Here is a 21772-nt window from a genome sequence, read left to right on the forward strand (position 1 = left end):
TAGCTCCGCCCCGCTGTAGCCCATCCCCTATATAGCTCCGCCCTGGTAGCCACGCCCCCCCTCTGTAGCCACGCCCCCTCTATAGCCACGCCCCCTCTGTAGCCACGCCCCCTCTATAGCTCCGCCCTGGTAGCCACGCCCCCTCTATAGCCACGCCCCCTCTGTGGCCTCCCCCTGTATTCTCCCCTCTGGAGCTCCGCTCCGTGGTGTGACTCCGCCCCATGGTGTAGCTCCGCCCCGTGGTGTGGCTCCGCCCCATGGTGGTGTGGCTCCGCCCCGTGGTGTAGCTCCGCCCCGTGGTGTAGCTCCGCCCCCTGTGTAGCTCCGCCCCCGTGGTGTGGCTCCGCCCCGTGGTGTGGCTCCGCCCCCGTGGTGTGGCTCCGCTCCGTGGTGTGGCTCCGCGCCGTGGTGTGGCTCCGCCCCGTGGTGTGGCTCCGCTCTGTGGTGTGGCTCCGCCCCGTGGTGTGGCTCCGCTCCGTGGTGTGGCTCCGCCCCGTGGTGTGGCTCCGCTCCGTGGTGTGGCTCCGCCCCGTGGTGTGGCTCCGCCCCGTGGTGTGGCTCCGCCCCGTGGTGTGGCTCCGCCCCGTGGTGTGGCTCCGCCCTGTGGTGTGGCTCCGCCCCGTGGTGTGGCTCCGCTCCGTGGTGTGGCTCCGCCCCGTGGTGTGGCTCCGCCCCGTGGTGTGGCTCCGCCCCGTGGTGTGGCTCCGCTCCGTGGTGTGGCTCCGCTCCGTGGTGTGGCTCCGCCTCCGTGGTGTGGCTCCGCTCCGTGGTGTGGCTCCGCTCCGTGGTGTGGCTCCGCCCCGTGGTGTGGCTCCGCTCCGTGGTGTGGCTCCGCCCCGTGGTGTAGCTCCGCCCCGTGGTGTGGCTCCGCTCCGTGGTGTGGTCCCGCCCATGATGTAGCCCCGCCCCCTGTGTATCTCCGCCCTGAGGCCCGCCCCCGTCAGCCAGGGTCGGCGGCCCCGCCACGCACGGGATCCGTTGAGTCGGGCGGGAGCGTCGGTGTTCGTGGTCTCGTCCGTTTACTGGTTAATTTGATAGCTGGGTAGAGGTTGTGTCCGGCTCACTCACTCACTCAGGGCCAGGCCAAGACCCGCAGAAGCAGAGGCAGGGCCAGACCGGACCCTGTCGGGGTCAAGCTCAGCAGCAGCAGCAGCGGCATCATGAGCGATCGGCTGAGCAACCAGGACGAGGGCCTGCAGGGTAGGTCCGGCCCCCGGCCCCCGGCCCCCGGGCTGGAGCTGGCCACGCAGCGCTGATTGCAAAGCTGGGGGGAGGAAGGGACTGGACACTGAGGTAAATCCACGGCTGGTGTGGAGGTGATAACAGCGGACGAGTGAGGCGGATGCCGCCGAGGAGGTGCGAATGCAGGCAGAGGGTTGAGATCAGTGAGGGGTGGACAAATCCAGGGGATAAACAAGCGATCTGCGCGGGGGATGTGAGAGATCCAGGGAAGGTGGAGGAGGTGTGCCACGAAGCACCGCAGCAATTCTCCTTCATCTCTTCCCACACTTACAAATTATCCGGTTGTGTCTCGTCCTAAAATAGACACAAACATCTGGAATATCTCAGCGGGTCAGACAGCATCTCTGGAAAGAAGGAAAAGGCGATGTTTCGGGTCTTTAGACTGGGAAGGGTCTCGACCCGAAACATCAATTTTCTCCAGAGATGCTGCCTGTCCCGTTGAGTTACTCCAGCTTTTTGTGTCTATCTTCGGTTTAAACCAGCATCTGCAATTCCTTCCTACACATTGTGTCTAATCCTAGTTACTCTGGATTAATTGTCTAGGAAGGAACTGCAGATACTGGTCCCGACCCCGAAACTTCACCCATTCCTTCTCTCCAGAGATGCTGCCTCTCCCGCTGAGTTACTCCAGCTTTTTTGGGTCTATCCTTTGGATTCATTGATTTCCTTGCATGGGCTGACTATCTCATTTGATCGGTGGACGCTTTTGAATCCTGGATTTTTTTGACTACCATATTGGAAAAGTGAAATGCAAAGATTGAATTTATATAACAGGTCTCACAACTTTTACTTGCCTCAATATTGATTTACGGTAGATGAAGTACTTTTAGCATGCAGTCACTAATATAATGTAGGAGTAGTACTACAAATGATCATGTGATGTTAACTGTAGGGTAAATATTGACCAGAATCGTAAGGGGCATTGGTGTTTTAAAATGGTTGTTTGCATCTACCTGAGTAAATAGACTAAATTAAGTATTTCAATTGTGTTGATGTTCATGGTTAAGTGGGATGTGAGCCGAATGACTGGACGTGGGCACGGGTGCTAACAATTTACATTTTGTCGTTCCCTTTTATTGATTCACATGTCTATTGATTTATTAAACCCAATGTTTCTGATCTTACAGTGCAGCTGCTTTATGTAAACAGAAGTCAAAACAGAAATGTGATATTTGCACATTTTACTTAATGTGGAGGCTCACCAACCCAAAGTACTTGCAAAGGATTATTCCCTCCTCCTCTTCAAGCACCACATCCCGAAAAGTAGATAATGGCCAGGTGGGTGCAGACGTGATGTGGAGGATAAATCTGGGGGTGAGGTGCAGTGGGTGATAATAATAAGAGGGTGAAGGAGATGATGAGGGGTGAAGCCAGAAGGTGTACATCAGTACTTGCATATGAATCATGGTAGTTGGAGTTCTGGTTGTGAAGCTGAGTGCCGGAAGCTCAGTTTTGTTCTTACTTTTATAATTAGCTTTTGAGCTGAAGACTTGCTTTTTAAACACTCTAGAATTGATGTGACTCCTATATCAAAATATTACCAAATGCAAAAACTCAATACTGTAATTTATGTTTGTTGATGAATGTTATTGGTTATAGCTTGGATAAATGTTCTTCTCTGACTGCAGGGATGGAGTCATGTATGAGAATTCGGCAGTATCATTAAAATTGGTATTGGCTTCAGCAAGATTCTCACTCTTGCTGTGTCCAGTTCTGCATTCTAGTGTATAAACTGTTTAATTTACTGGGCAAGACAATGGGTAATCCTGTTGGCTCACCCAATAAATTAAATAGTTCCTTTATGCACTAGGATGTTTGCAAATGGTGAAAAGAATGATGTCCATTATGTGTCACTTCAACCATGAGTTGTCAACTCAATTTTTTATTATACTTCAAACCCGTTGTTCTTGACTCGGATAGAAACAACATGTTAAAATACTCACAATCTGGGGCAATATCTATTGAGGCTGAAATCATGTAATTGACAGTTGTTGATCTGAAATGTTAAATGTTTCTTTCTCCACAGCTGCTGTCTAACCTGCTGAGTATTTCCAGCATTTTTAGTTTAGTTTAGAGATTTTCATTGAGCACAGCAATGTATCACAGAATCTTGGTCAGAGAAAGACCTGTGCCTGGGGTAACACTGACAAGGAAAAGGGACTTTGTACTTTACAGTTTATGTTATATAATGGTTATAAAAGGGAAATAAATCAGCTACATGGGGTCCAGGTTAGGATATTGCATAAAGTAAGTAAGCTCCTGCATCTTAATTGGGGGGAAAAAAGCACTTGCAAAATCCCCAACTATTCGTGACAAAGAAATTGAGAGGAGTATGTCCACATATTCCAAATATATATTCCATTTTCTCTACATTGGAAAATCCATACTGATTTTCTTTTGAGTCAAAGTTGTTGATTTAGCCTCCTGTCAGCTTGTTAGTTTGGAACATTGTTCATTTTTATTTATATTTTTCTTTGAATGTGGTAATCTCTGGCAAAGCAAGAATTTATTATTCATCCCTAAATGTTCCATGAACCAGTTGGGTCATTTGAGGGCAATTTGATCTCTATTGGGCTGACCAGTTAAGTATAGCAGATTTCGTCTCTAGAAAGGCACAAGTGAACCAGATGTGTTTTGATTATCCGGCTGTTACCATTACTGTTTACCAGCTTTTAAGTTTAGTTTACAGATACAGCACGGACCACCGGGTGTGTAGGATAGTGTAGGACCAGCGATCCCTGCACATTAACACTATCCTACACTCACTAGGGGCAATTTCTTTTTACATTTGCCAAGCCAATTAACCTATATACCTTTATGTCTTTGGAGTGTGGGAGGAAACCGAAGATCTCAGGGGGTGGGGGGGGGACCCACGCAGGTCATGGGGAGACCATACAAACTCCGTACAGACAGCACCCATACAGCAAGCGCTGTAAGGCAGCAACCCTACCGCTGTGCCACCGTGCCGCCCAAAACTTATCCCGAGTTTTGAGGGTTTTTTCCTGCCGACATGATCGTACTCAAACTTGTTTCCTTTAATCTTGGTCTAGATGCCCGGATTACTAACCACCATGCACCCTATTCCATTAATGGCAGCAACTTGATTTTCAGGGGTATCTTTGTAGCTTAGAGTTTTTTAATGATGTGTATAGCAACAGGAAGTGACTTCCAGAATATTTAAAGAGGCCTATTAAGTCTGCATATTGAATGTAAATAGCCCTTTCAAATATCATATTTTGGGGGTTTAATATAATCACAGTTTCTACAGGAGTGCAATCAGATCTGAATACTGATTAGAGAGAATACATGTTATGCAACCCACATCAACATGTCTAGTCGCATATATTGGATAAAATGTAATCTTTAATCTGGAGCAAATATCATGGGCTACATGAATGAGTGCAGTTAGGGAAAATGTATGACAGCTGTTTAATTTTAGATGAGTGGCCAGTGTACATTCAAGTTAATGATTAAATTGTATTTGTAGAACCTTTTTAAAAGGTCTAAAAAGGAACAGATGTCTTTAATTTTGTAGTTCAAAAGAAAATTCATGTGACTTTTTTTAACTGGAGTTACTTTTATATATATTTTAAGATAGTAATTACAGTAGTTACATTCATATCAAAGACATAATTCTTAATAACTTGCTGAAATGTGATAGTTTGAATCTGAAATAGCTCTGGCTATTGCACTGAATTAGTCCACCTGGAATCAAAATCACAACATCGTTGTGTTATAGGTTTTATTTTGGGGAGTGGGAGAAATTACAACTGTGGTTTGTTATGGGGCTAGATTCGGCTGTGCAGTGTCCATTTTCCTTTGCAGTCACCAAATGCTGGAATATGATCAGAAAAGTTCACCCACCTCGTGCCAACACGACTATTTTGGCAGAGGTTTATGCAAACGTGCTTGTAGCCTATTGGCTCAAAGCATACCTATGCAAATTGCTATACATAAAATTTTGATGTCAGTCCAGTCATTTCTCAGCACAATATTAAATTCAATAGAGCAGATCAGTCTTAAGAAGGGTTTCGACCCGAAACGTCACCCATTCCTTCTCTCCAGAGATGCTGCCTGTTCCGTAGAGTTACTCCAGCATTTTGTGTGTTATCTTTGATTTAAACCGGCATCTGCAGTTCCTTCATACACAGATCACTGTATCGTTTGCTCCTGCTATTCGAAGGGTTCGTAAAATAGTTGCATGTTATTTTTGTCAGGAAGATGGTTATTTAATTTTGTAAGCAAAATGGAGGATTGTTTTCAAGAGTTAATGCTGAAAGTGCATGGGTTAAGCAGCATGTGGGGAAATAGAAACAAGATCTTTGACCTTTCATCAAGTATGGGAAAAGTTAGGAAAAAAAACATGTTTTAAGTTATAGAGAAGTGCTAGCAATGGAGAGAGAAAAAGGAATGTCTGTTTGGGGCAGAAACCAAGATGCAGATAGGTGATGCAGATTGTGTCATTTGGGAGATAATTTCTTTGGTTTTCATTCATTTTGTGATCAAGGTAAGTCCAGCATTTATGATCCATCCCTAATTGCCCTTGGGAAGGAGGTAGTAGGCCGTTATCTTGACCTGCTGCAGTTCATCCAGTGAAGAGACTGTGAGTGGTGCTTTTACAGAGGGAGTTCCAGGATTTAGACCCAGCAACAATGAAGTATCGGCAATATATATTTCCAAGTCAAGATTGTATGAAGGGAAACATGCAAGTCTTAGTGTTCCCAAGCATCTACTGCTTTTAGCCTCCTTGAGGGTGGAAATTGTGGGTTCAGTATTAGCAGGCTGACATTGTTTCTATTTCATCTCCCCTGTACGTCTGCTAAAAGCAGACCAACTGGAATTAACAGTCCTTCGCCATCCTCCCTCAGGCAGTCCCATCATCAATTGAGAGTTTGGTCCTTATTGGTCTTCCAAAACTTAAATTTGATTGAGAGCTTGTTTTTCCTGGTGCTAATGGAAGGTCATCAGCTGATTCACTTTCCATAACTTGCTGCATGAGCTGCTTTGTTTTTCCACCATTCTGGTCATGGTATGGCTTCTTCAGGGAATTGGACATGACAAGTCAAGTCAAGTTTATTCGTCACATACACATACGAGATGTGCAGTGAAATGAAATGTGGCAATGTTTGCGGACTTTGTGCAAAAAACAAACAAACTACAAACCGAATGGAACAGAATCACATATTCTTTTACATATTAAATATTGTGGGCAGATCCTTCCTCTCTCTTTTCCCTTCTCTCCCCTCCCTTTGCCGAAACCCTTCCTCAGACTGATAGGGGGGACTGATAGGGCAGTCTGAGGAAGGGTTTCGGCCCGAAGCGTTACCTATTTCCTTCGCTCCATAGATGCTGCTGCACCCGCGGAGTTTCTCCAGCATTTTTGTGAATCCCTAGACCTAGTTCAGTGAGCGTCCACCGAGGGTCACCCGGAGAGGTGACAACGGAACTTCTCCGGGCGACCTTCAGTTCACTGTACTAGGTCTAGGGATTCCTACTCTCCCGGGCAATGTACCCTCCATTTTTTCCAGGACCGAAAATGTCCGATTTTCGGAGCTTTTCAGTTTCCGGAATTTTGGATAAAAGGTTGTGCACCTGTATTGATAAAACTGTACCTTATTAGTAAATGTTTTGCAAAGGAAAGGAAATTATTTTTTTTGTTACTCTGACTGCTTCAGAGGTGAAAGATTTTATGAATGTGTTTATGCAAAGTATTTTAACCAAAAGTAATCTATACTGACAGCTTAACTTCCTGTGGATTTTCAATCCATGTTGCTGATTGCACCCACAAGGAAAACCTAACAACTACATATTCAACATTAATGGTTCTTAAACATATTATCCATCTTCCCCGACAGCATAAGATGTTTTTCATGTTCTGACAGTGGATATTAAACCTCACTTACTTTTCAAACAAATATTAAACTGTTATCAGTAAGCTAGTGCTGTTGTAATGCAAGCTGAATATAATTGTGATGTAAAAAAATGGCATCGGTCAAATAAATAATTATTTCTGATCAGAGGAAAACATGTTTGTTTAGTTCAGACGGAGCTGGAGCTGTGTAATCTGGCCATGGATTAATTGTCAGATGCATTGTGTAATCACAGTGAACATGTTAAGCATTCTGAAGAGGAACACATGTTACATCACGTTTTATTTTCATACTTTGTTTATAAATATCCATAACATTAACAGGGTATCAGCTGGTTTTTTCAGCGTTGGGAGGTGTTCAGTAAATAAGTACCAAACTCTGATTTCCACGTGACTCACATGGGTTTGACCTGGGAAACTGAATGTGCTGACAAAACAAGGGGGAATGATGAAGTCTGCATTTCCATGAATTCAATTGTGGGAATAGCCAATAGAACATAGAACAGTACAGCTCTACGCTCCACAATGTTTGTGCCAAACATGATGCCAAGACCAATTCATATCAGCAATTAAAACAACCCTGGTGCTTTTACATCTTTCAGTAATCTTTCTACATATCTGTTCCTCTATCTCCTGCTGTCTATTTGAGGGCCTATAGTACAATCCCATTAGATTAGAGTAATAATAATAATACAGTTTATTAATGGGCGCCTTTCGAAAGTCTCAAGGACACCTTACAGAATTTAACAAGAGTAAAAAACATATAATTGGAGTAAAATAAATAATAAAGACATCACCAATACACAAATTAAAGACAGAATTCGATCCAAAGACAAAAAAATCAAAAACACAATGTGAAGAGAGAGCAGCGGTAGCTAAACCGCGCCAGTGTACACTCTCCCTTCCGACAGCCATCTTGGACACAAACTAAAATAATCACTTACACACAAAAATCATCCCCCCACAATGGTTACCACTGTGGGGGAAGGCACAATGTCCAGTCCCCATCCCCAGTTCTCCCAAAGTCAGGCCTATTGTGGCCTCCGCTATTGCCTCTACAGAGGCCCGATGTTCCTGGCCGTTCTCACCGTACTTGCACTTGTCTTATTTCTAGGCTCTTCACCTCAACTGATGATCCCTCGAGTATGTCCTCTCTGAGTGTCACCATGACACTCCCTGATTAGTTGATCAACTCCTCCACCTCTCTTCGCATCTTCTCTCACGTTTAAAATATCAAATCCTTGAAACATCGTGTTCCTCTCACACCGATGTTTCCGCAATGGGAACAACATCATAGTCCCAAGCACAGAATCTTAGTGTATCTGCTTTCTCTACAATTACTCCTTCCAATTTCTGACCTCCTAGCTCCCACAATTATCCACAGAGTTGAAAAATTGTACATACTCTGTGTAGAATTAAATTATGTGCAGGAAATGTTCATATTTCTAATTAACGAGGAATGTTTTCAAATTGATTTGTTTTAAATGGACTTTAAATTTAAATAATTTAGCTGATGGTTGGAACAGTGGACCGTGTGGAGTATTGGCCTGGCTTCTAAACTTTTGGTGGGCCTAGATGCATTTACAAGAATGTGGAAAACCCAGGCGTGCAACATATGTGCTGTTGCCTTTTTTACTTGGCCAACTCCTCAGCATGTCACGTTTAGGTTTCCGTTTAGCAACAGTTGAGTTGATGTGAACTCTTATCTCAACTCCTGTCTTGAAAGATATTTGGCATGAGGCGAAGAATAACCAGATTGGGAGAGGAAGTTACATTTTCCTTAAATGCTTTGCCTGTGCAAAGAGGAGTAGAAACAAAGTGTTTTCAATAGATAATAGACAATAGGTGTAGGAGTAGGCCATTTGGCCCTTCGAGCCAGCACCACCATTTAATGTGATCATGGCTGATCTTCCCAAAACAGTACCCCAACCCTGCCTTCTCCCCATATTCCCTGACTGCTATCTTTTTTTTTTTAATAATATTTTTTTATTAGAAGCATAAGCATAGCATAATCAAAACCAATACAGACTTTGTTTAACAATTACTTATTGTTAGTATCTTGGGTCCCAGGGTTATTTATCAATTACGTATTAATACTGCTTCTAATTGTTTATTTTTATTTATAGATAGAAAGAGAGGAAAGAAGAAAAAAAGAAATAGAGTAAATTATCAATAATACAGCTTAGTAGATAGGTCCGCCTGGATTCAAGTTCCAGTCAGGCTCCCGTTCTGGACCAATCTACCCCTTCAAATAACCTATAAATGGAGACCATATTCTAGCAAATAATTCTGGTTTGTCAATTAAGGCAAGTCTAATTTTTTCCAAATGTAAGGTCTGCGACATCTCCATAATCCACATTTTAATTGTGGGGGGTTCTGACTGCTATCTTTAAGAGCCCTATCTAGCTTTTCCCAGCACCAGAAATAAAATGACTGTAAATAATGCAAATTAAATGTGTTTAGAGGCATCTGAGGAAGCGAAAACATGGAGAATAGTATCATACTTCCAGATTTAATGCAAAAATGTGGTTCAATAATCTTGGTAAGGATGGTCAAGTTTATCACCATGCAGCAACTGTTTACTTATTCTGCTCCATCACATTACCCCTCTCTTACTTAATTTCCAAGTGTACCCATACACTGAACTTCCTGACATTATCCCCTTCTACCTGTCCACAACTTATACAGTATCACATATTTCTAATATTGTCATGCTTATCAAATGAACTGCATCTCTTTTAGATGTGTTCTTTGCCTCTTTGCTAAAGTGCACAGAATGCCAGGGAGACTAGTGGAGGGAGCCCTCCAGAGGTCCCACTATCTGTAAAAGACTGAAGACTGGGTGGAGTTCCTGACTGGGCGGTGTTCAGAGTTGCTGACTGGGCGGTTTAGACCATGAAGAATCAGAATTTGGCCTTCACATCTGAGGTAGAGCAGAGGGTGGGGTAAGAAGCATCAGTGAAGAGCTCACATCACGTCGCAGTTCTATCCAAACTAAGCTGGACACAGGCTATATTTCATAAGCTGGAGGTAAAATGGGAGTTGTACAGCCACTGTCAATTTGAACAAGCCTTCAAAGTTGTCTCACAATATTTACAGAGATATTGGTGCGTAAGTGGGTGGAGGTTATAGCTACCAAGATTACTTTGAATTTTATTCAAACAAGTTCAAGCATGCATTGAAAACACCTTTGTGCAAACTTGTATATTATGTTAAATTACCTTGTCGGAAATTCTTTGATTGTACAAAAAATAACCTGTTGCCAAAACCTCTAAATAAACTCCCAAATAATAGGTAAGAAAGTATACGTGCAGTTATGAGCATGTTCCTCGAGACCAATTTTTTCAGCTACCATCTCTTTAATTATTATGTACTTGCTTCCCTACCATTGACATGTTTCACAAAGAATGTAAAAACACATGGACTATGAAATAAACCCAGATGTGCTTTTTATGCTGCTCTAATTGAACAATTAGCATGTTATTGACTTTCAACTTAAGAAATTTAATGTTGGGGCCAGCATCTTTAATATCGTGATCATCATGTGGGATCTCATAATGATTTCCTTATTTCTGCAAAAAAATTAACTGGTTTGAATTATCTTGATTAATGGAACAACCGTTAATTAACTTACCAAAATGGACAATTTAAGATTCAAGACGAGAATCAAGATGGGTCCCGTCATTTGAAACAGAACAATGGGATTCTTACTTGCAGCAGCACCGCAGATAGGTAAACATAGTGCTCAGTAGACACCATAATAAACAGTAAAAAGTCGAATTTTTAAAAAGCTCATCAATATAGTGCAGAAGAAAAACAAAACCCCAACTCGTCAGTGCAATCAAAGCTGTTCGTAGTTCACAGTTTAGTTGATGGTGTTCAATAGGCTGATGGTTGTTGAGATGAAGCTGTTCCTTAACCTGGACCTTAGTTTTCAGGCTTCTATACCGTCCGCTTGCTATACCTTCTTTTCTGGAAAATGTATTAACTCAATTACAGTACTGTAAATCATAAAGGCAGGGCAAATGCATTATGGACAATCTACAGTGCCCTCCATAATAGACAATAGAAAATAGATAATAGGTGCAGGAGTAGGCCATTTGGCCCTTCGAGCCAGCACTGCCATTCAATGTGATCATGGCTGATCATCCCCAATCAGTACCCCGTTCCTGCCTTCTCCCCATATCCCCTGACTCCGCTATCTTTAAGAGCCCTATCTAGCTTTCTCTTGAGAGCATCCAGAGAACCCACCTCCACCACCCTCTGAGGCAGAGAATTCCACAGACTCACCACTCTGTGAGAAAAAGTGATTCCTCGTCTCCGTTCTAAATGGCTTACCCCTTATTCTTAAACTATGGTTCTGGACTCCCCCAACATCGGGAACATGTTTCCTGCCTCTAGCGTTTCCAGGCCCTTAACAATCTTGTATGTTTCAATGAGATGCCCTCTCATCCTTCTAAACTCCAGAGTGTACAAGCCCAGCTGCTCCATTCTCTCAGCATATGACAGTCCCGCCATCCCGGGAATTAACCTTGTAAACCTACGCTGCACTCCCTCAATAGCAAGAATGTCCTTCCTCAAATTAGGGGACCAAAACTGCACACAATACTCCAGGTGTGGTCTCATTAGGGCTCTGTACAACTGCAGAAGGACTTTGCTCCTATGTTCAATTCCTCTTGTTATAAAGGCCAACATGCCATTCGCTTTCTTCACTGCTTGCTGTGCCTGCATGCTTACTTTCATAGACTGATGTACAAGGACCCCCCAGATCCCGTTGTACTTCCCCTTTTCCCAACTTGACGCCATTTAGATAGTAATCTGCCTTCCTGTTTTTGCTACCAAAGTGGATAACCTCACATTTATTCGCATTAAACTTCATCTGCCATGCATCTGCCCACTACCCCCAACCTGTCCAAGTCACCCTGCACTCTCATAGCATCCTCCTCACAGTTCACACTGTCACCCAGCTTTGTGTCATCTGCAAATTTGCTAATGTTACTTTTAATCCCTTCATCCAAATCATTGATGTATATTGTAAATAGCTGCGGTCCCAGCAACGAGCCTTGCAGTACCCAACTAGTCACTGCCTGTCATTCTGAAAGGGACCCGTTAATCCCTACTCTTTCTTTCCTGTCTGCCAACCACTTCTCTATCCATGTCAGCACTCTACCCCCAAATACCATGTGCCCTAATTTTGCCCACTAATCTCCTATGTGGGACATCTCATAATGTTTGTGAGAAAGACCCATCATTTATTTATTTACCTCTGTACTCCACAATTTGAGATTTGTAATAGAAAAAATCACATGTGCTTAAAGTAAGATTTTAATAAAGGCCATTTTAATACATTTTGGTATCACCATGTAGAAAATACATTTTGGTTTCAGCAGTGTTTATACAAAGTCTCCCCATTTCAGGGCACTATAATGTTTGGGACACAGCAATATCATCTAAATGAAAGTAGTCATGTTTAGCATTTAGTTGCCCATCCTTTGCATGCAGTGACTGCTTGAAGTCTGCGATTCATGGATATCACCAGTTGTTGGATGTCTTCTCTGGTAACGCTCTGCCAGGCCTGTATTGAGGCTATCTTTAGCTTATGATTGTTTTGGGGGCTAATCCCCTTCAGTTTTTTCTTCAGCATATAAAAGGCATGCTCAATTGGGTTCAGATCGGGTGATTGACTTGGCCACTCAATAATTTTTTAGTTTTCAAAAATCTACTTTGTTGCTTGAGTATGTTTGGGATCGTTGTCTTGCTGTAGAATGAACCGCCGGCCAATGAGTTTTGAGGCATTTCTTTGAACTTGAGTCGATAGGATGTGTCTGTACCCTTCAGAATTTATTATGTTACTACCATCAGCAGTTATATTATCAATGAGGATAAGTGAGCCAGTACCTTCAGCAGCCATACATGCCCAGGTCATAACACTCCCACCACTATGGATGAGGTTGATTTTGGTAAGCCTAAGGTTTGGCTGATGGCTCTAACAGTTTTATTCTTGTTTCTCAGTCTCATAATAGCTTTGACTTTCATTGGCATAACTTTGGTCCTCATATTGATAAACAGCAATAAACGTTTACAAAGGTGATGGAAAGACGGAGGAAATACTAGGTGCTGAGAACTCTCTTGTACCCGCATTAAGGAGGTAATTACACATTCCTGAGCAATTACAAACGCCTGTGAAGCCACCAAACATTATGGTGCCCTGAAATGGGGGGGACTATGTATAAACACTGCTATAATTTCTACAGGGTGAAACCAAAATGTATAAACGTGGACTTTAATCTGACAATGTGCACTTTAACCGCGTGTGATTTTTTTTTCTATTACAAATCTCAAATTGTGGAGTACATGGCAAATAAATAAATGATGGGTCTTTGTCCCAAACATTATGGAGGCAGTGCAGTATGGTGTACTCACTGGCCGATAGAGCAGGAAGCTGTTCGTTACAGCTAAAAATAGATGAATAAATCAAAGGTACAAACCCTCAAACTTTGGTTCAGAAGTGAGAATGTGACTAAGCAAACTATCTTAGTCATTAACAGGGTACTTGCATGATCTAAAGGAACAGTATGTTCAAAATAATATGAAGTTGAGTTCCATTCAGCTTAAGTTTTCTATTTAGGATTGATAAATTTAATTCTGGACTTTGTATTTTGGTGCCGCAATATATAGTAATGACACCTTTTCAATGTTTTATATAATTGAAATCCAGGAATATTTGTAAATTTATTGGACTCAATTTCACACAAATACACAATATGTGCATCAATAGTGCATCTTTTATTTGAATGGTAATCCTTGAGTTCTGATCAACAGGCCTCTAACAAACAACATAAATATAACCATCCTTCATCCATTTGAGCATCAAGTATCTATAAAGTGTTCATAAAATGTTTAAGAAAGAACTGCAGATGCTGGAAAAATCGAAGGTAGACAAAAATAGGAGTGGCGGCGCGGCTCTGGCTGCAGCAGCTTACCGGCGGTCCCGTTGTCTGTGTTTTTATGTTGTTTATTTTGTTTGTCTAGTCTAGTTTTTGGTTTTAGCTTGTGTTTTTTTGGGGGGGGGGTTGAAACGGGGATTGCAGTCTCTCCCTGCGGGGGAATGTGACCTTTTTGTCGTATTCCCCTTCTCTGCCTCCGTCTGTGCTGAGGCCTAACGGAGCTGACGACCTCGAGGCTCCGGAGGCAGAGCACCATCAGGACTCGCTCTGAGCTCGCTCCCGTGAGGGTGGTCCGGCTCAGGGCTGGAAGAGGCTGGGACGCTCCCGTGAGGGCGACCAGCCCGAGGGTGGAACGAGGCTCTAGTCGGAGCGGCAGCCCGAGGGAGGTTCGGCGCCCAAGTCGGGGCGGCCCGGTCCGGGGGGGAGAAAGCGACGCCCAAGTCGGGGCGGCCCGGTCCGGGGGAGGTTCGGCGCCCAAGTCGGGGCGGCCCAGCCCGAGGCTCAAGACGGCACAGTACTCATGTGAGGATGGCTGGGACGGTGTTCTGGCGGCGGTGGCCTGAGTCCGGGGTTCGGCCGCGGGCCAGCAGCTGCTTCTGCAGAACTGGTGGGCGGCAGCTTCAACCACCCCGGGCCGCGGTGTTTGAGCCGCGGGACTGTTCTTAACATCGCCCGGGGGGGGGGGGGGCATCATCCCAGCGCAGAGGGAGAAGAGGAGGGAAGAGACTGCGACCTAAGACTTTTGCCTCCATCACAGTGAGGAGATGCTGGGTGGACTCACTGTGGTGGATGTTAATGTGTGTTTATTGTTGTTTTATTGTATGGTATTATATGTATGACTGCTGCAATTTCGTTCAGATTTCTGAATGATAATAAAAGGCTATCTATCTATCTAAATACTGGATAAACTCAGCGGGTGAGGCAGCATCTATGGAGCTGCCTCAACGGCTGAGTTTCTCCAGCATTTTTGTCTACCATAAAATGTTTATATCAGTATAAAGGTAGAATTATTCCACTATAAAAGTGTATCCAAAGGAACTGTAAATCTCAGCTAGTTAATTCACAGTATTCTTTTGGCACCAGCAGGCAGAAAAACGTTATTTATCATTGATGCAACTGGGAGTACTTTCCCATTATTTATTAAAGTTTGCCCTATTTGTTAGTAGCACCTGAACTTCAAATTTTGGTGTCCATCTGGCCTCCTTCAGTTGTGCTCCTGCCTGAAGAATGTTAATAATCTTATCAAAGAGATTCTAGTCGTACGGGGTATACCTACTGACGCAATTGCTAAGTCACTTGTGGTAAACAGACTATAAATACTCGTGTACTGAGGAACAAAAACAATGACTCAGGAGCAAAATACAAGCAGGCTATAACTTTATGCTACATTCAACCTTGGGGTTTTGACCAGCATATGACCCATGAGTAACAATTTAGACACGTTCAGACTGAATGGGTGTATGGGCAAGAGAGGGAAGGCAAAAACAACTTTAGTCTCAGAATATACATTATTATGCATATTGACATAAAATGAAATAAACAACGCCTAACAACTCATGTGTGGTTAATGTTTTCATTCTACATATAATTGTGGCTGTATTACATAAAACTAAGGTGTGGCTGGATATTCAATGCATCTGGCTCCACAGATTACCACAACTGAGTTCTGGCTCTGGACTTAATGTTGAGAGTTGAGGCAGACTGAGAGGGTTGTTCTCTAACATCAAAGTTCTTCATTTTGATGTGCATGCGCCAAAGTCAGGAATTAGCTGTCAACGTGATCTAGCCGTGAAGAAGTTTGGATGCTCCGTAATTTAAATAAAAGCGATATTAACTGTGACATGATGCAAATATCAGTGTTTTTAGATACTGGAAAGAACAATGAAAGTAAATGAAAATCTTCAGTCAGTTCCTTTCTGCTATTAATAAAGTGAGTAATTTATTTTTCCAGACTTTCAATTTTTCAAAATAAATACAATAATCTGGAAATTGGATGATTTTTGTTTTTAAACATTCACAATCCTAGATCCATTTTAACTGGAGTAAATCATTTAAGTGATCATTGCTTTGTGAAATTGAATTGGATACATTCATTTGCAGTCCTTGACTTTTTCCTAGCTTCAGAAAAGCACAAACTGCCATAAATAGGAACTCCAAGCTCCACACACTGATGATCAGAAAACTGTCGCAAAAGTACTCTGGTCATGTTGTGCTTTGTCTTGCTTGACTTCAGATATAAAGTAATCCTGTGCTGTCAAGAACAAAAAGAGGCATTAATATATGCAACACAACACCAGAGGACACGGTAGGATCAGTTACAATAACTATATTTAACTAGTGTTTAGACAGCATGTAAGACAAGGCATGGAGGGATACAATTCAAATGCGCCAAATGGGAGTAATGTAGAAAGGGCAAAATGTCAGCATGTTGTGGGCTGAAGGGCCTGTCTGTGTGGACTGACTTAATGACATCACAAGCATCTTAAAGCTTGTTGAAGATTGCTCAAACGCATCTAAATTGTTTATAATCTGCTCAAATTAATGGTTGATGGTTAATAAATGTAACAGATCAGAAAATAACGTTAAATTTAGCTTAATAATTCTTTTTCAGAAGTGACAGGATTGAGGCCAAGGTGATAGTGTTTCCAGGAGTGTAGCTGATTCTGGAGGAGGAAATGCAAGACTGCACAACTGCAAAGATTTTCTCTTCGGCCTTCCTCTTGTCCCATGGTGGCCCATATGCTACCGATATCTGACTGCCCCTTGTCTGTGCCCACTAAGGGCTGACAATCATCAGAGTGCTGCATGGCAATGTGGTGGAGCTGTGTTATAATGAGTCAACGCTTCACTTAAGATGAAAATCGCATTAACACTCTTACACGGGTGCCTTTATTGGGAGATTTGGGTGTTTGTGCGATCCACTGGTTGGTTGGTTATGATCAGAGTCAATGGTAATTACTTGTCATGTGAACCAGAACAATGAAATTCTTACTTACTGAAGCTTTATGGGCACATTAGATGCAGCAACAGCAACGACACTAAAAAAAAAAGTTCCATAAATAATCAGTTACTCTGTGTAAACTAGACCGTGTAGTACAAAACCAAAGTATGTAGAGCGACCATAACAGTGCAAAATTCATGGTGGTTTGATGCTGAGCTGTAGTTGTAATTAGGGTTGCTCAGGGTGGTTCAAGAAAATGATGGTTGCTGGAAGGAAGCTGTTCTTGAGCCTGGAGTTTAAGATGCCCCCTGTACCTTCTTCCTGCTGGTAGCAGTGAATAGAGAGCGTGCCCAAGATGGTGTGGGTTTTGGGTGAAATTAGCTGAGGTAATGTTTCCTGTTGATCACTTTGATTGTGCAGGCATCAGCACCCATATTGGACTGGGCAATGTCCACCGCTTTCCGCAACATCTTTTATTGTTACGCTTTTGAATTCCCGAACCATGCAACCAGTCGGCATCATCTTCACCGTACACTTGTATATGTTGGATAGAATATTCGGTGACATGCAGATTCACCTTAAACGTTGTGAGAAAGTAGAGATGTTGGTGAGTTTGCTTTATAAACTCAATGTGCTGGGGCCAGAACAGATCACTAAACTGTACTGATTGACGTCTGACAGAGATGTTGAGGACCTAGTTACATAAGGGGAGCAGAGACCCAGTTCTGTGAGCTTGGTAACCAGCTTGGAGGGGATGATCGTGTTAAATGCCGAGCTGTAATCTATGAACAACAGCTGGATTGCACGTCACCTTACTCTTCTTTGATGCCCGTTCAGAGCAGGTGGGAACATCAGACCTCAGTGATGAGAGGTTGAAAATGTTAAGAACATCGACACTGTTGTTGACCTCATAGTTTAAATAGAGAACTTGCCATGAACACACATTATTCAGTTGCTTAATCACTGGTTATTTGCATACCAATTTGACTGTTTTATTTTCCCTTCAATTCATACAGGTTCTTGGGTTGAGTTGCACTATAGTAACAGCATACACAATGGAGCTCAGGAGCAGGTTCCAGCACCCATTTCCATCCTCAATGGAGAAATGGAAAGAATACTTCTAGATGCTCAACATGAATCTGGTCGTACCAGCTCCAGAGGGAGTTCCCACTGTGACAGGTACATACAATATATACTTTGGTTGTGGAAAATGAATAATGAATCTATTAGTTTTGTGTCATTGACTGAATGGAGTGAATGGGACTCCAAGCTTTTAATCAATCATATTGCAAAGTAAGACACAGTGCAGTAACAACTTTGCGGGAAGTCAGCATCTCTGGAGAACATGGCTAGGTGGTGATTTGGGTCTGGACCGTTCTTCTGACAGAGTCCCGACCCAAAACGTCACACATCCCTTTTCTCCAGGAATGCTACCTGACCCGCTGAGTTAGTCCAGCATTTTATGTCTTTTTTTGGAAATCAGCATCTGCTGTTCTATATGGCTCCACTTGTGAAAATAATTTGAAACATAATCTTCTTATTGGCACACCAATGGTAAAAGTCCATCTAGCAAGCTAGACTTTGAATACCATACCAGTTTGTCTCCGCCAACAATGTGGTCTATTATTTAGAGTCAAAGAGTGATACCTTGTGGAAACAGGCTCTTCGGCCCAACTTGCCCACACCAGCCAACATGTCCCAGCTACACTAGTTCCACCTGCCTGCGTTTGGCCCATATCGCTCCAAACCAAATGGCAACAAAGTTGTGTAATTTAGTAATTTAACAGATAATTCCTTCTTTCAAACTAATCTGTTAAATTAATGAACATATCGGAGTGATTTGATTTAAATCATAACTGTAGGGGGGCGCTGCTCTGGCAGCAGCCATGTCAGCAGCGCGTCAGTTTTTTCAACCTTTTTTTATTTTTTAGTATGTTTTAAAGTATGTATTTAATGTTCCTTTGTGTGTTTTGTGTGGGGGGTGGTGTGGGGGGTAAGGGGGAAACCGCTTCGGTCGCCTCCTCCATGGAGAGGCGAGTTTTTTCAGGTCGCCTCCCCCGTGGCCTAACATCATTAAGATCGGCGCGGCCTTTCCCGGAGACGCGCCCGGGGGCTTCAGCGGCGGGCGCAGCGTGGACTCTCGTTGTGCAGCGGGTGAGCCCTCGATGGGGCTCGCTGGAGGGGAGAGCTCCGTTTTGCTGGCCCGGGGCTGCCAGCAGCCTGAAGCCGCGGTGTGCAGAGTTCCAGCTGGCGCGGCATCTACAGCCCGGGATCCCTCGTGGGGGACCCGGGGGAAGAAGAAGCCATCACTGCCGGCCCGCGGGTCCGGCATGGGTCTTTTTATCGCGTGTCTGGCATTGACTCGCCATCACCTCTGGAGGGGAGCTTCGACCGGCGGCCCTGCGGTCTACGGTGCTTCTGGCTGCGGCGGAGTCTTTAAATCTCGACCGATCGGCCTACACCATCTTAAAGCCGCGGTCTCCGGTGAGGAAGAGCCGATCCTGGACTGACTCTGGACTCTGGTCCTGTCCACAGGGGGGAAATGGAGGAGGACTGGCCAAATTTTGTGCCTTCCACCACAGTGATGATTGCTGTGGTGGATGTTTGTGTTAGTTTTATTGTGTTTGTGTGTTCTTTATTATTGTACTGCTGCTGACAACCCAAATTTCCACCGACCCTGGTTGTGTGGCAATAAATTATATCTATCTAAATTATATCTATCATGAAGTCCCATTTGAGAACATCATTTGAAAGCAACCCATCTTAAATTTGCCAGCGTAGAACAAGTTCCTTCCAGGTAGAAAAGTTCTGGATTTGGTTGATGTTATTTTGAATTCCTTACCCATTTTAAAATACACCAGTAAAAGTAATACCAACAAAAAAAATCAAACACAATTAAGAATAAGATTTATAATGATAGATTTTCCACAATATGCTTAAATTTGAAGCATGGGGGAATATAATGTCACTTACAGCATAGAGTGGTAAAAAAGGAATATGGTATGTTTGCCTTCATAGGTTGGGACATTTGAGTATGAGAGTCAGGAGTTCATGATGTAGCTTTATAGGACTTGGGTTAGGCCACATCTGGAATACTGCGTGCGATTCAAGTTGCCTCATCAAAGGAATGATGTGGAGGCTGTGGAAAGGGGGCTGAGGACGTTTATCAGTAAGTTTCTGGCATTAGGGCGTATTATTACAGGGAGATGTTGCACAGACTTGGATTGTTTTCTCTTTAACACCAGAGGTTGCAGGGAGATGTGATAGAAGTATATAAAATGATGAGAGTGTCGACAGTCAGATTCTTTTTCTCATGATGGAAAAATCAAATGCTAAAGGGCATGGGTTTAAGGTGATGGGGGCAAAGTTCAAAGGAGATGTGGTGAGCAACGTTTTTACGCAGACTGTGGTGAATGCCTGGAACCCAGTGCCAGGGTTGGTGGTTGAGGCAATTTCATAGTGGCATTTAAGAGGCACTTGGATGGGCACATGGATATGCATGGGATGGAGGTATATAAATTATGCACAGGCAGATAAGAGAAGGTGTTGGCATCATGTTCGGCACAATCATTATGGGCTAAAGGGCCTGTTCTTGTGCTGTAACGTTCTATGTTCTGTTTCCAAGGATCAGCTGGGATCATCATTATGGGTAGCAATATCTTCTGGTGTATAGAGACAGTAATAATAATAATAATAACTTTATTTATACACTTTAAAAACAACCACTGTTGCGACAAAGTGCTGTACATGACTAATCATGGCCAAAAAAAAAAATTTTTTTACACGACAATAAAAACATTGGAAGAGATAGTAAAAACAATTTTTAAAAAAACATTAAAAACACTAAAACAGGAACAAAGTCTCATACAGGGCCAAAAACCAAGGAAAAGAAATGGGTTTTAAGATTGGTTTTGAAGATGGACAGTGAGGGGGCCTGTCTGATGTGCAACGGCAGAGTGTTCCATAACGCCGGAGCAGCAACAGAAAAGGCTCTATCCCCTCTGAGCTTCCGCTTAGACCTCGGTACCTCCAGGAGCAGCTGATCAGCTGACCTGAGGCACTGGGCAGGAGCGTAGGGATGAAGCAGCTCAGAGAGCTAAGGCGGGGCGAGGCCATTTAAAGATTTAAAAACAAATAAAAGAGTCTTAAAATGAACTCGAAAGTACACCGGGAGCCAGTGGAAGGAGGCCAGAATTGGCGTTATGTGCTCCCTCTTTCGAGTTCCAGTTAAAAGGCGAGCAGCAGCATTTTGAACCAACGGGAGACGAGCCAGGGAAGATCGAGCAACTCCAAAATAGAGTGCGTTACAGTAATCCAGCCTAGACGTGATAAAGGCATGGATTACTGTTTCAAAATGCTGCCGCTCACGAATGGGCTTCACCTTTGCCAGCTGCCTTAGGTGAAAGAAGCTGGACTTAACCACCGCGCTTATTTGATGATCCAATTTAAAATCACTGTCCATCCTAAAACCCAGGTTCAAAACTGTTGGCTTCACATACCGTGCCAGGGGACCCAAGTCAACAGGGGGAGGTTCACAGCAGCCATTGGGACCAAACAATATCACCTCTGTCTTTTCATTAAATCCGAGAAAGTTTAGGGCCATCCAGGATTTAATGTCATCAAGACATAGCAGAAGTGATTTGACGGAGAATGCATCTTCCTTCCTCAGCGGCATATATAGTTGGCTATCATCAGCATAACAATGAAAAGAGATGCCATGCTTTCTAAGAATGGAACCCAGAGGAAGTAAGTACAGTGAGAAAAGCAGGGGCC

The 21772-nt window shown here is 43.4% G+C and overlaps 1 protein-coding gene across 4 annotated transcripts in view; it reads left to right on the forward strand.

Annotated features, from left to right (window-relative positions):
• The first annotated feature begins 981 nt into the window (after positions 1-981).
• bnip3 (BCL2 interacting protein 3) overlaps positions 982-21772 on the forward strand; it is a 31185-nt gene continuing 10394 nt past the window's right edge. The window contains exons 1-2 of one of the 4 annotated variants that reach the window (XM_055646667.1): positions 982-1200; positions 18016-18178. In XM_055646667.1, the coding sequence (XP_055502642.1) occupies positions 1161-1200; positions 18016-18178 (203 nt within the window). In that variant the 5' untranslated portion in view covers positions 982-1160. Of the gene's footprint in view, positions 1201-16323; positions 16364-18015; positions 18179-21772 lie in introns of those variants that run through there. The other 3 variants (XM_055646663.1, XM_055646664.1, XM_055646665.1) reach the window with 3 other exon arrangements.

The sequence above is a fragment of the Leucoraja erinacea genome, chromosome 15 (assembly GCF_028641065.1).
Source record: "Leucoraja erinacea ecotype New England chromosome 15, Leri_hhj_1, whole genome shotgun sequence".
In the NCBI taxonomy this organism is placed as follows: Eukaryota; Metazoa; Chordata; class Chondrichthyes; order Rajiformes; family Rajidae; genus Leucoraja; species Leucoraja erinaceus.